The sequence below is a fragment of the Gymnodraco acuticeps genome, unplaced genomic scaffold (genome assembly GCF_902827175.1).
Source record: "Gymnodraco acuticeps unplaced genomic scaffold, fGymAcu1.1, whole genome shotgun sequence".
Taxonomy (NCBI): Eukaryota; Metazoa; Chordata; class Actinopteri; order Perciformes; family Bathydraconidae; genus Gymnodraco; species Gymnodraco acuticeps.
This window is the reverse complement of record NW_022990842.1, coordinates 226096-241523: the sequence shown is the minus strand read 5'-3', so window position 1 is coordinate 241523 and position 15428 is coordinate 226096. Positions and strand designations below refer to the sequence as shown.

General features: G+C 42.6%; 1 protein-coding gene across 2 annotated transcripts in view; it reads left to right on the top strand.

The window, feature by feature from the left end:
- Positions 1-3362: 3362 nt before the first annotated feature.
- The window catches only part of gabrg1 (gamma-aminobutyric acid type A receptor subunit gamma1), a 29392-nt gene continuing 17326 nt past the window's right edge, over positions 3363-15428 (top strand). For both annotated transcript variants that reach the window (XM_034233125.1, XM_034233124.1), the window contains exon 1: positions 3363-3572. In XM_034233125.1, the coding sequence (XP_034089016.1) occupies positions 3496-3572 (77 nt within the window). In that variant the 5' untranslated portion in view covers positions 3363-3495. The remainder of the gene's footprint in view (positions 3573-15428) is intronic.

The window sequence follows — 15428 nt, the reverse complement described above, 5'->3', positions numbered from 1 at the left end:
CATTAGGGATGCACGATAATTATCGGCCCGATAATTATCGGTCCGATATTAGGAATGATGACGTCATCCCGATAAACCCGATACCAGTATTAATAGCCCCGATAATATACAATATATTTTTTTGGGTAAAAAAAAAGAAAAAAATACTGCGGTGTGGGTGGATTGGGATGAGGGGCGCTTGTTCTTCACTCGGCTCCTCCCGTTTTGCCAGTACTGTGGTATTAGTGGTTTAGGAAGAGGGGAGTTCTTCACAAATCCAGCGCTCCCTAACTCATGCCTGGCTGTGACGTAAATGGTGTGCGGCCGTGAAGCCAGGACAGTAAACAAACATGTCGTCGGTGGTATGGGCGTTGGAGCTATGTGCAACTCAAGGCATATGCTCGAACCGGAGCTGCCTGGACGCTGCAATCATGTTGCGCACTATCCGTGCTGAGTGTGCTGACTTTTCGTACAATGTCCCACTGTCTGGCTGCCTGCATAAAGTCAAGTGCTCGGCGCAGTTGTGGCGAAATGTCGCTCCTCTGTTTTCATTTAAACAGCTCCTTATCCGTTAGCGCAGCTAGCTAGCACCAGATGCTAACAACAACAATGCACGTAAGGTCTCTCGCTCGCTCGGGCCACACATACACACACCCTCCCGGTCCTCCAGCTGGCCAGTCGGTGCCTTTATATATACAGTCTATGGTCGGTGCCTGCCGGTGAGCGTGGAAGTGTGGTCTGCCACAACGGGCGGCAGGAGCGGGGCTGTCAGCATCAGCTTGTACAGTGACGTGCGGTGAGGTTCATGGCTGGTGAGGCACTGACTCTTTCAGAGTCAGATTTACAAATATTATATTCTGACCTTAATCGAAATATTCTGTTATTTTCAAAAGCTTTTTTGGTCTGATGTTTCGATTCATTTTAAACAGACCGTTCAACAAAAGGATACCCACAATCTAAATATTGGATTGTTCTTTCTTAGTAAGAATCAATTTTCATTACAATTGTGGTCTTACCTTGACTTGAAGATGAAGTCCATGCTATCCTTCTGGACAACAATCTCTATTACTTTTTTGTAAAAGTCCTCCTTATCTTCCTCGAGTTTCAAAAGTCTAGTTTGTTGTTTGCGTCTACCGTCTCTGCATAGAATAACAGTAGCAACAAGAACCTGTGGGCTCACGTGCGCCCCCTTCAGTGCGGCAGAGGTTATGGCTGCCTCCCCTGGTGCTTTTTTCATTGCCGTTGTACGGCGAGCCTAAATATCATATATACGTGAAATAAGTTATTTAGAGACTATGGATGGCGAGGATAAATGTAATAAAGGGATCTACAAACATTACATTGGTGACCTACAGTGAGATGGTGCAGGCATGCGCTTAGGGCCCGCTTTCCAGCCAGTTTCTGTGAGGTGACGCATTCTGAGGTGAGGCAGAGCTCATCTGTGCCTCACCTTACCACACAGTAAGAGCACTTCAGCGCGCTCACAAAATAAGTGCCCACGCTAAATTAGTGCCCGCGCTCCAGCAAGTTACTGTGGGCTTACGTGAGGCAGAGCTCGTCCCTGCCTCACTCCTCATCGCTCCCATGTAGGCCCTAGTTGTAGCGGAGCTCGGCAAATTTGCTGATTTTGACTATAAAAAGCGATTGGAATCAAACATAAATCACACTTACAACACAGATCAGTGGAGACATTTTATTATTATTACTATTTAGTTGTTCTTTAGTTGTTTTTCCGTTACATTGGAGTATGACAGGTGAGGCTCTGCCTCCCCTGACTGCACGTCGCTGAGCTTGTCGATGGTATTTTAAACTCGATGCGCTCTGAAACTACTGGGCGGCCAAGGAAAACAAATACACATGCGTTAATCACGTTAAAATAATTAGTGGCGTACATTTTTTTTTGTTATCGGTCTTGGTATCGGTTTCAAAAAACCAATATCGTGCATCCCTAATTATCATATTCATTCAGGACTACATGTCATAGTAGCTTTTTTCATATGACTCTTGACATGTACATTAGATACTATTCTGAATAAATATATGCTATCCTCTTTCATATCACATCGCATATGGTGCATGTACTGTACTATACTGTATCTGATAAATGTCTTATGGCAGATATTTGTATGTATTCGGCAAAAATGTTTAGTTTATTCGCGTTGCGCCCATTGTGAATTCCTTATGAGGATGAACACTAATGAGAGTTTTGCTGCAGGGGCCTCCTGATTGATATTTTCAGCTCATCCAATCTGCTTCAAGTGAAATGAAATGAAGATATGGAGCTCACTGCCAACACAGTGACTCATAGCAACAGGCCTTTAAGGTGATATCAAACACTTCATACTGTGTGATCCAAAAGCTAACGGTACGGGAATTGATTGAAATGACTCCTTACTAAATGTGACTCATGTTATTGTAATACAAATTCAAATCTAACCTTCGCCATTTTCAAGCTGCCATGTGCAGATATTGCTGAAAGCAAGAGAGAAATTAAGAGAAACCATCATCATTCAGACAGAATGTTCCAATATGAATGTTGTTGCTGAGCTGAGTACAGTATTTTCAAAAACACATATTTATAAACTTATTTAGTGCCACAAAAGTAATACATATTTAAGAACAATATCAAATTATTCAAAATGTGTGCTGCTCAGGCGTTGAGTTGAATATGAATGGACACAATCCAAAAATATTGATGATTAAAAATAAAAATAGTTTTTCTTTTGCATTATTATTATTTTTATCTTTCTCTCAATTGTTTTGATGCGTCTTGGAGCACCAGGAAAAGCGCTATATTAATATAAATATAATATATATATATTTTTTTGTAACCATTCACAGAAATAAATTGTACAAGTTGTTCTCAAGAGTTTAACTTTAAAGTGTATATATTTATATATTATAATTATATTTCTCTGTTTCTCGTCCAAATTGGGAGTTGGTTATTGGTCTTGTTTCTCTGTCACCCAGCAACTGTCCTTTCCTGTCCTGTAATCACTTTATTACCCAATACAAAAAATATATGATTTTATTTTTACAGAAAATATAGACCTATATAAAAACGTGCTTAGTAACTGTGAACTGTGACATGTCCCCCCCCCCCCCCCCCTCAACTTAGTCAGGGTGCTTTGACCTTGGGCAGGGGGCAGAATGTAAAGGATGCTGCATGGTCACCTGCAGGCGCCTCTACCAGCAGCGCGTGCACAGCTGACGTGAATGTGAAGCTGCTCGCACACATCTGGGCGCGTATCAAACAATAAGACACATCTCTCATCCCATCACTCAGTCTGTGTACAGGAAGTCAATATGATTCCGCGCCGCAGCGTGCATGCGAGTGCGGCACTGCAGAGCCTCCCCCCTCCCTCTCACATCCTCCCCCTCCTCACACACCATGGACACGTTTCTCACACGCTCCCGCTGCTACAATTAACCCTGAGTACGGTTGCGAGCTGCGGACAGAAAGCTTCCCGCCTCCCTCGCAGACTCCAGAACCCAGTCCCCCCGGCTGGAGGAGACATGAAGAGGCTTTTGGTGAGAGCCGTGCGGGACAAAGCCATGAAGCCCTGGCTGCTGCTGGCTCTGCTCGGATTGAGGTGAGTATGTGTGTATGTGTGTGTGTGTGTGTGTGTGTGTGTGTGTGTGTGTGTGTGTGTGTGTGTGTGTGTGTGTGTGTGTGTGTGTGTGTGTGTGTGTGTGCGCGCGTGCATGCGTGCGTGTGTGTGAGGGGTGTCTGGTGCAGATGTGTTACCTGTGAAGCCGGTGCAGTGGCGGCCTGATGGAACACATTCAACCTCTGCTTTGTCTGTTCAAAAGAACCAACCATGTTCATATCCTCTGTGCGTAAATCCGGTGGATGTTCCGGTGACAGGTTGGTGTGTGAGCTGTGATTCACAGGGTCTGTCAGTGTATCAGGTGGGCTGTATGGACAGAAGACCTCTGGCAGTTGGTCACAGAGGTGAAAGGACATGTTAAAATGTGCTCATGTTAAATAGAAGCTGCTAATCTTTTCTTATAGATTTTCTTTATTCAACAAATCACTCTGCATCCTCTCTGAGGACATTCTACAAAGTCAGATTTGGAAGGTTTATAAATGTCAAGACAACAAATGAATGAAATTACATTACCAATTTTAGATGTTGATACAATTATTTGTGAACATTTTTGTTTTGGTCTATCACCAATGTTCCTGCCGTTCATAATCCATCTCACAGATGATCGATTTACAGTTTGCATTTAGTGATCTGTTACATTGAAATCTCTGATCCACTGCAGCTCCTATTTCTTTTATTTTGAGAATAAAATACAATTTAAAATAGCAGAGCAGAGATATGCTTTAGTCCCTCCTGGATACTGCACCTTGCATTATCCACCTTCATATCGCTCCCTCCCTCTTCCCAGTAATTGGCTCTGATTTTTCTCATTCTATGATCATAGTTTGTAACGTATGTTTAAATGTTTAGTCTAAGCTAAGATTCATTCTGACAGCATCAGATAAGATATTACAATGGTTTTCACAGGCTGAACCTCTAGATTGACATTTTATTGTGAGTAAAAAAATAGTTTTCTTAATGTTAATTCATCGAGATGTTTGAGCCTCACTGCTTAGTGTGTGAGGTGGTTACTCAGTTCATCACAGTTTGGGAGCCAGTGATAATCAAATGTGTGAAATAGAAGACATCTTGTTCCTACAGTAGAACATGAACTCATTCCCCCTGTTCTCTTTGAATTGTGTATGGACTCTGTTGCCTCAGCATCAGCAATCAGAGCAGACACACAGCACTAGTTAACCAACTACAACACCTTTGGTAGAACATGTACCCTGTACCAGGTTTCCTGTGTCAGAAGTCACCATCAAAAGGTGACAGGTAACACCAGAGGCAGGGAAGAGAAGACTACTACCCAAATCAGACACTGTGAACACTTATTCAGTGTGTGAATTTCTACCGTGTAGTGTGCTCTCGAATCGCACACGGCTGCTGTGCCTTCACCAGAAGCATGCTAGCAAAACTAATTCCCTCCAGCAAATCAATACAGAATGCTCAATGTATCCAATACAATTAACAGCCATTATTTTCATCAGTATAATGTTATGTCACTGGAATAGTAAAAAACACCCACATGTGTCAATGTTATTTGTATAGTGCTGTGTTCACCAGAGTAACCGCAAACACAGCTTAAGACTTCAGTTACGTTGGCAAGATGGCGGTCTTTGGGTGTGAGGAGTGTCCAGCGTTCCACACTCCACTTTTTGACTGTCATGAGTGCACCATCCGAGTACTCAAAGTGCACTTTGCCATACTTCGCATAGGCATGCACTTGTGCACTCAATACAGCAAATGTAAGTACAGAAGTATGCAATTGAGACACAGTAAAGCACTCCACCGTGGCAGGGAAACCCCCCTCAGGGAAACACCTCACCTTAACCGTGCCCCTTCTCTAATATGCCCTTTCTTTGCACAAGTGCCACACTTAATATTTCAGATTTTCAAACTAAACAGAATATATGATAAAAGACAACCTGAGTGAACCCAACAGACGTTTTTTAACCAAGAAACCATCTTGTAATTTGACCACACCAGCTGTTATGCCATATGGGGCCAGGGGTGTAAAGCGGGGGGGGCCTCTGGTGCCCCTCATCCTTCTCCTAACGTGTTCTGCCTTTTGATCTCAACTAAATGTAAAGATTTGTGACCTGACAGTTGCAGTGCTAATGCATTGAAAAACCTGACAGAGTCAGACAGACCATAGACAGAAATAAAAACACCTGGCAAAGTATTTGAAACTTTCCGGTACTTTAGGTCCCATTGTCGTGCCAACAGGAACAACACTTTCTTGCAATCACCCATATGAAAAACGAGTCCCTGAACTTGATACCCTTTAGCAGAAACACCTGCAACCAGAGGCTTCAGTAAGGCGGGCATTTCCAGCACGATTCAACCCTGGTCCAAGTTTTTGGAGAGGATGGCTCTCAGTGGTTGGCTAGATTCCAACAGCCTCACTAATGACTTTGTATCCTTTTCCAGACCAATATATTGCAATCACTTTCATTCCGAGTGTGTTTCATGAATTTAATCAAGGTTTTAGACGTTATTCCTTAACAAATATCAATCCCAAAGCAGGTCAACTACGGCAAAAAACAGGAAGTGTTTAGGACAGGTCTCTAAATAGGGAGAGTTAACTGCACACTGTGCTGTTCCTTGAGCTCTTTCGGCCATCTTCACATTGCTAAAAAAGTTCTCTTAAAGTGATGTTTGGATCCAACAGGGCTGGCAGTAATCAAGCTTTATTGTGTCTAATTAAAGCTAGTTAGCAAGGTAATGTGGTCCATTGGTTGAACTAAACAGGCAATTGCTCTTTAGCACAGGACTTTTGTGTTGGCCACTTTTCCCTTCAATACATTACATTTTTAATTTAGGTTGTCTCTGTTGTATACTCATTTTTGAAGATCTGTAATAGAAGAAAAACCATGAAGGACGCAAATACTTTTTTCATAGCAATATGTCCTTCCTCCCTGACCCCTCATCCTCATTTAATACTTGATTTACTTGAATTGTACACACTGAAAACATTGAAACGTTGACTTCAATTAAATGTATTATGTCATCAGATTACACATAATTGTATTTGCAAGCAATAATATTAAGTTGATATTGCTTTCAACTAACCTTACGCAGCTTTGTGTAATCTGTTGACATAATACATTTAAATGATTTCAGTGCAGTACTTGGTGATCTGGTGGCAGCACAGGCTTTGTCGGTTTTAGCTTACGTAGCAAACCATTAGAAGAGATGACATTGGAGGAAAGTCTCTGAAGGAAAAATATGCTGATACGGACTGAACTGGTGCACAATCAGTACATTTACACTGGTCTCCGGGGCTCCAGTTTAATCAACACACTGATTCCGAGTTAGAAGAGGAGTGGGAATCTGCCTCGCTGGCTTTTTCAACTTCAGATGAACTCCAGCAGAGGCACAGTGTTACAGAAGGCTTGGGTTCTTCTAAAGACCGCCACAGGACACTCAAAAATCTTATCTAACGAGCTGAACAATAAAAACACCCAACATTTGACTAAAAGTCCGTTTTTCCCACCATTGTATGTAATGCTTGCTAATTGCTTGTATCTAATTATCGGCCTAATTTCCACCTACTTTGTTGACATTTAAATGTAGTAATTTGGCTCCAGACTCTGTCAGAACCTCGGTTTTTGCAACAACATTGAAAACTTAGTTCTGAATCAAGTAAACCTGACTCATACATGATAGAAAAATAACTATTGTAAGGTTTAAAATGAATCAGCGACAACTGACAAAGCATCTATTCTGAGTTTGTTCAAATATTGTTATTCCTGTCAAAGATGTTGTACACTCCAAGGTTATTTTTAAGATCTGGGTACATGGTGACATTACTTGAAATAATTTATTTAGTTCACAGACCCACTTCCTGCTTAAATCTACTGTACTTTTCCTTTACAATGAGGGATTTTTGGTAACATTTCAGTGGGGGCTCACTTTCCGTTTGACCCCTATTAAAGTGCTATAAAAAAATCGAGTTCTCGTTTTTTTTCTAACCTGTCTGATTGTCAGACTCTTTCGAGCCTCTCTGAGCTCAAAGACAGGCTGAAGCTTAAATCTGTTCTTACACACTCTACAAATGCAAAGAGGCTGGGGGTGTGTGTGCAAAGTAATCTGCCCACTCAGCTCTGACAGAGTGAGGCATTTCTTCTACATATTAAAGGGGACCTATCATGCAAAATGCACTCTTGTACGTCTTTTATACATGAACATGTGTCCCCGGTGTGTCAGGGAAGTCACCAAGTGTCAGAAAACACAACCCTCTCTCTTTTTCTCCATACCCAAATCTCTAAAAAAGGGGCTGTAACGGATCTGATACAGACTGATCCAGATTTGAATTATTTTCTACGTCACAGAAGGGGTGCTCCGCTTAGTGGTCAATTCTCCACCTATCAGGGGAATGAGAGGTTGGGCCACGGCCGGACATTGCTGCTCGAAAGCGCTGGAGACGCTGTAGTACATATACCAGGCCTGTAAGTGACGCTGTAGTCTGGCACAAAAGCAGCGAAGAAGACTTCCCTTGCATGGTTGCCATGGTTGCCCTTCTGTTTATTCTCCGCTGTTGCTCTTTTTCTCCCTCCCAGAGGCAAGCGTTTGCGCCTCCTGCTTTAAAACAAATGAATAATGACTCTATATAATCATACAGTATGTAAGGGATAATGTGCAGCGACGCGGTCATTATGGGGAAAAGAACACCGACAGGCTGATCAGGAGCCCGACGCGAAGCGGAGGGATCTAGATCGGCATGAAGGCACATTATGCAATGTGCACATTATCCCGCTTATTACATGGCCACATTCTCGACAAAGTAACGACATGAATCCTAATATTAATTGAAATGCTTTTATGGATTTAGAAAATGATTTTATTGATTTAAAAAAATCAATAAAATTTGATGAGCGAAATCGGATTAAATGTGGTTGTATGTTGTAGTGCCGAGAGATAGGGAGTCAAAGGCGGTGCAAGGAAGGTGCAAAAGGTTACTTTAATAGAGAGTAATAAAGGTCATGTTATCCGGTTGCAGTCCGGGAAGAAGAGAGAGAAGCCAGGAGGGCACACAACATATATAGACAACACCTAACATGTCCGTGTGGAAACAAAACCCCAACTGTAGTTCCATGTGTGAATTATGAACCCCAGTGTATACATAGGTGGTCACCACAATGTATTGATTTAAATTGACATGCATCCGCTAAGAAAAATAGTCCGTTGTTACTGTTTGAACTAACGTAGCAACGGCAGGAACTGCTTCGATAGCGTTTTTGAGGAGCTTTTTGAAAACATCGTTGCTTGCTTTAAAAGTAGCACAATTCATTATGTCAAACCTTGGAAAGTATCTAGATATCCCTGCCCTAATGCCAAAGTAACTGGCAACTGATGTCTATGTCGGCGTAAAAAGGAGGGTTTCTGCCCCATTACTTCTCTTCTATAAGAATAAAACACGGAGGACGGAGATCTCTTTTTCTCCCCCTCTTCTGACAGCCCAGCAGCTGATCTCAAAGACTTGAGACAGACCACCTCAGGACCAATGAGGAAGAATTGACAGAAAACACTGATGGAGACAGACATATACACCAAGCGGCAAACTCTGGGGCAGAGCCGGGAGGCCAATAAGGAAGTGCCACAAACTGCAGTTCATCTATTGGCCGATAGGCGATGACTGCAGAAAGGATCAATTTCCATAGACCCCCATGTTAAAATGCCCAACTTTACAGCAGAAATAAACATGTTTCTGCCCATGGATGCAATACAAATTATTCGGGATATAGTTAGATTCCACCTTCATGATTATTAATTGTTGAGTGAGTTGTTTTATAACGCGACCCTTTTATTTATATTAGGTCTTAACGTTTTTGCATAAATTAGGGCGTGGTCACTTTGAACAGCAACTTGTCCACTCTGCTAGGCTACAACGTTAGCTAATTGTAGTTACTGTACTTGATGAGAGTTTGACCAGAGATGGTCAAACTAAAGTGGTAGAGACATGGCAGAATTCCTACAATGAAGCGGGACATTGAACCCGTGAGAGGGCGATCAAGAAAAGAGAGCGAGCGGCCCCGTTGAGCGAGTTTACAGATGAAAAGACACAGAAAGAAGCACAATAACAACAAGTAGGCTATATTTTTTTGTAAATAACCGACAATATCAAGAGGAAGTAAAGTCCCCTGGTTTGTCCCTTATACCCTAATTGCCATGAGACAACTCAAAATCAAGTTTCCAAAATCCGACACTGAGGTGGTCTTAAGGCACCGGCAGATGACAGCGCTGACAAAGTGTGTTTCCCGTAGCGAGACGCTACAATACTAATTGTGGGCTTATCATGTTGATTCGGCCACAACAGAAAAAAGAAAAAGAAACTCTCGCTCTCTCCAGAGGGGCAGGTCAGCCGAAAAGGCCAAACGGGCCGTTGCCCGGGCAACATTATTAGCCCGTACCTGTGCACGTCCCTGCAGCAGTGGATAACAGCTTCTGTAACGCGTTACACACAACTCTGTATATATATATATATATATATTTATATATATATATTTATATAGAGATCAAGTAATGCAGCGAAACGCGGACTTGGTTCGCCTGCAGCCCGCTGTAGTATTAGCTAAAGAAATGATGTGGAACAAGGCTTATTAAGCTGAACATCGCCACAATTGTTCTGCTATGTATCGGTAGCCTACTTATTTAATTTTATTAACGTGTAAATGACAAGCATTAAGAATAACAAAAAATAGCTAATTCTCTTGCACATTGTCTCGTTTGATTATGAATGTAACGTTTATATAGTGGAACTACACTGTTTTATCAAAGTGCCACGTAGTAACTTGGAATGCATGTATTTCAGCAGGAAATGTGCAACGTAGATGAGATTTACCAACACAGACTATATAGAAATATTTGTAAAAGTTATGCATGCGTTATTAAGTGAATATGGCATTAAAACACCTATGCTTTTTGACTGTCACATTTTTACATTTCAGCTTTGCATCACTAATTTAAGTTCTAGGTTTTGCTTGTTAAGCAGTCTGTAACCCTACACACCTAACACATCACTTTTCATGTATTTTTGTATAAAGGTTTCCTTTAGCTTAGCTTCTTAGCCTCAGCTCTGGAACTTCCAGCTCGGTGGCAGCAGGTCCCGCCTCGGCTCCCCCTCTTTTGCCCTTATAGAGGCGAAGTCCCTCCCCTTCCGGTGGACCTCCATGGGACCTTATTTCGGAAAAAGTATGTATTGAAGTTCAAGTAGGGAATGAGTCCTCACCCAAGTGAAGGAGTTCAAGTATCTCGGGGTCTTGTTCTCGAGTGAGGGAACAATGGAGCGTGAGATGGGCCGGAGAATCGGAGCAGCGGGAGCGGTACTGCAGTCGTTTTACCGCATCGTTGTGACGAAAAGGGAGCTGAGCCAGAAGGCAAAGCTCTCTGTCTTCCGGGCCATTTTCGTTCCTATCCTCACCTATGGTCATGAAGGATGGGTCATGACCGAAAGAATGAGATCGCGGATACAAGCGGCCAAGATAGGTTTTCTCCGCAGGGTGGCTGGTGTCTCCCTTAGGGATAAGGTGAGAAGTTCAGTCATCTGGGAGGGACTCGGAGTTGAGCCGCTCCTCCTTCGCGTCGAAAGGAGCCAGTTGAGGTGGTTCGGGCACCTAGTTAGGATGCCACCTGGGCGCCTCCCTAGGGAGGTGTTCCAGGCACGTCCAGCTGGGAAGAGACCAAGGGGTAGACCTAGGACCAGGTGGAGGGATTATATCTCTTCGCTGGCCTGGGAGCGCCTTGGGATCCCCCAGTCAGAGCTGGTTGATGTGGCCAGGGAAAAGAAAGTTTGGGGCTCTCTGCTGGAACTGCTACCCCTGCGACCCGACCACGGATACGCGGGAGAAAATGGATGGATGGATGGATGTATTGAAGTCAATGGAGAGAGAAAACTTGTGCCACGAATTACACATATGATGTTTGTCAATCTTAAAAAAATATTTCCATGTCAAAAAAGTCACAGTTTGTCGTAAAACTGTTGAAATATAAGACTATGAAAAATACGCAACTAGAAAGACTACAAATCCCAGAATCCCGGTCCCGCATGCTGGCTCTTACGGAACCGACTAACTCCCCTTTTGTGCATTTGCAGCTCTCAACATGCCCAGACTTTTTTCGAAGGGTGGTTCGCTCCTCTCTCTCTCCCCTCCGGTACACAGCGCCGTAAGACGTAATGTGGAGTTGCATTAGATTAGGTAACGCGAGATACGGCTGATACTTGCGCATTAGTTATGGATCAGTATCAACAGTCCTGCCAGTAACGTTACTATATTATCAATACTACTTTAGTTATAGCCTGATATATGATTGCTAACTTTACAATGTTGTGATGTGACTGACGTTAGCTAACATTAACTGTAGCTAACGCCGGTCACTCACTAAGACAGCTGCCCTGTTCTCCACTGGTTCTCCTCACACCACAGCTCAATTTCTCGCCGATGGCCGTTATTTCTTCTAATCCTTGGCTGCTCCTGGTCTCTTGGATGCCTAGCAGGCTCATAATTGTATTGATATGCATTCGAATATATATTTTCAACCTCTTCTGTGTCAAAACTAGCATTGTGATCCATGTTTATTCATACGTTAGACCAGCTGCTCTCCCCCATGTTACGTCACACGCAGGAGGTCACGTGGGCAGGCTTTTTTTATGCCGAATAAAAAATATCTTACAAAAACGACGCCAGATGTCACTGTAGTGTATATTTCTGTATATTTTTTGGAAAATCTAGTGTATTCATCATTTTCCTACACATTTATTCACTGGTGTGTCTAACCTGCAAGTTGCTCTTTAACATAACATAACTGTCGAGCCACAACAGTTAATTGAGCGGTTTCACACAAAAAAAGTGTTACTTGTGACCTGCTCCATCGAAATCAGTCGCATTGACCCGAAGACACATTTTGAGTTGTATACTGTTGGAGTAGATATCTCTTCTCCGCGCCGATCCTATATGAGTCTGCTTTAAAAGAAGGAAAACTCAAAACAACCGGGATAAGGGTTAAACAATAATCTGCTTTAATGGTAAACGGTAAAACACAACACAATACACCATACAGAGCACTCTGCAACAGTACTCCGGGCTCAATTCCTACCACCGTGTGATATACGTACCACGACAGCCAGTCAGGAAGAGAGCACAGAGCATAAGAATATTACAGTATTTATACAAATAAGCGGGGAGGAGTCTGGCCGGCCTTACTTCTGGGCAAACCCTAGGCAAAGAGTCAGCAGTTTGTTGATTCCATCTCCTTACGGTGTGTGTGTGTGTGTGTGTGTGTGTGTGTGTGTGTGTGTGTGTGTGTGTGTGTGTGTGTGTGTGTGTGTGTGTGTGTGTGTGTGTGTGTGTGTGTGTGTGTGTGTGTGTCTACCCTTAGGCAGTCCCACAGTCATGCTTTGGAGTCATATCATTTTCACAGACAGAGGACTCTTTAACAGAACGCACACTCATCTTATCATGTAGCTTATCACACAACAGTCATATGTTTTTCTTTATGAAAGCCATACTTGTTGGGGTTTAACAGTTATCATCTCATGACCTCCTCAGGACCAGCTAACCAACAAAGCTTAACTGTTCCCATACCCCCAGGCCATCTCTGAACTTCCCCTCCACTCCGAAGTCAGCTCACCCAGAATCAGAAGGACCATTGTCTCTCTAATTGTGTGTGACCCAATCGTCTCCTGCTCTTTTAGGAGTCTTGACATGAACGAACATACATTTATCTCACTAACACTTAACATCCCATATATCAGGTGACATAAAAATGAATATACCAGAATTACGCTGTATTGAACTTTTTGCCATAATACTTTACATCAATGTCCACAATACACTGTTGGAAAGAGGAGATTCCTAGCTTTCTAATGATATCAGGATTGTTTTTGTTCTCCAAATATTAAGCAAATATGTCACATTATATAATGACTGTCACTGAGTCCTCATTTTGAGAAAAAGACCTTCAAAGTTTCCTCTTCTCTGGATCGATCTGATTGATTATTAGCGGAGCAAATGATCAAAGTAGTACGGAGGGAAAATATTTTAATTTGGATTACTGGTCTGGGGAAGCTCGCGAGTGTGTGTTTGTGTATTTTTGCGTTTGTGTTTGTTTCCCGGGGAAAACCCTCACGAGAAACACCGGCTGTTGTTATGCCTGCTGTGACGTCAAGTTACTCCGTTCTCCGCTTGTAATTATGCCGTTACGAGCTTCAAAGTTGTATTTATCATCTGAATTTGCCGAAACAAGTTTAATATTCTGAAAGCCAAGACTTTGTTTATTTGAAATCAGATGAAAACAAACTGTAACGGACCCTGCCGTGTTATCTATGATCACTATACGCTTACATTCATAATTTCAGCCGGAAGGAGGGGGGGCTGGTATAATTACAAGCGGAGAACGGAGTAACTTGACATGGAAATTATTTTTTAATATTGACAAACATCATATGTATAATTCATGGCACAATTCAAACGGGATCGAAAGATACGTTTTCTCTCTTCATTAACTTCAAAACATAATATTTCCGAAATAAGGTCCCATGGAGGTCCCCGGAAGGGGAGGGACTTCACCTATGATATAAACAGACAGGAATAATCACACTGACATGTGTTGGAGCAAGAAGTGGTCTGAAACCCACCTCGGCTCCACGTGTTCTTTGATGAGCATCTCAGATTTATAAAAGAAGGAATTCAAAGCACCAGCAAAAGGGTTAAACAATAATCTGCTTTAATGGTAAACAACAACAATACACTTTAAAAGGGGTAGGCCCACCCCTGCTCTGGTCCTATTGCCGGGAGATCCCATCATCTTGACGGCAGGAGGAAAAGAGACCGAACAAAACACACAACAGAAGATATGTAAGAACAACAGGAGGAGTTGTGTGGATGCTCCTCCCAGAGGGGTCATCGATTGGGCGATATAAAAACGACAGCCTGTCGCAGCAGGCCAGGAGGCAGCCCAGAAAAAGAGTCTCTTCAGTTTGAGGGCAAAACAAACACATCTGGTGTTCGCTGTCTCACATTCTTGCAGTTTGGACACACACCCCCCTTCTTGCATAGATTTCCCTCTCTCCGGCCCCCTCCCCCATCAGTTCAATACACACAGCTCCACACACCCTTGGCATTTTAAATATATGTCTAAGATATAGTTGTTTATAGTTGACTAATACAAGTAATACATGTAAGTTACTTTAATATCAATAATAACGAGGAAAACATTACCTCTGCTCTCAAGCAGTGAAATAGTAGAACTCTACATAAACATATATAGAGAACGCACACTCATTTCATTATGCAGCCCCCCACACAAATGTCACCTGCTTTCCTCTCTGAAAGCAATGCTTGGATAGGTTTGAACCGTCCTTGTCCCATGACCTCCCCAGGATCAGTCAACCAACAAAAGTTAACGGTTCCCATACCCTCAGGCCCTCTTTGAACTTCCCTCCACCTGAAGTCAGCTTACTTGGAATGAATACATTTATTGATAATTCAGGCCGACTATTGTCTCCAGGCCTCTTTATGAGCCTTGCAGGGAATGAATCATAAACTAACAAGACTTTAACTGCATTATATCTGAGGAAAATCTCTCTTGGAGTTCCCCTGTCAATTGCAAAAACCATTGATGATTAACAAAGAGACTCAGGGGCCTCTCTTGATATCTGGATAATAAAATGGGAAAAATAAACGGGGTGCTCTCTTTTCCTCTCCCTCTCCTGACAGCCCGTCAGTCTCGTGCAGCTCGCTGAACCTCTAAGTGACCGACAGTAAAAAATAAATATATTTATAATTAGTTTAGCTAGTTCCAGAGTAGATAAACTAGCTAAGTGTGTTAGGTGTAACTCTTAGTGTATTTTTGCTC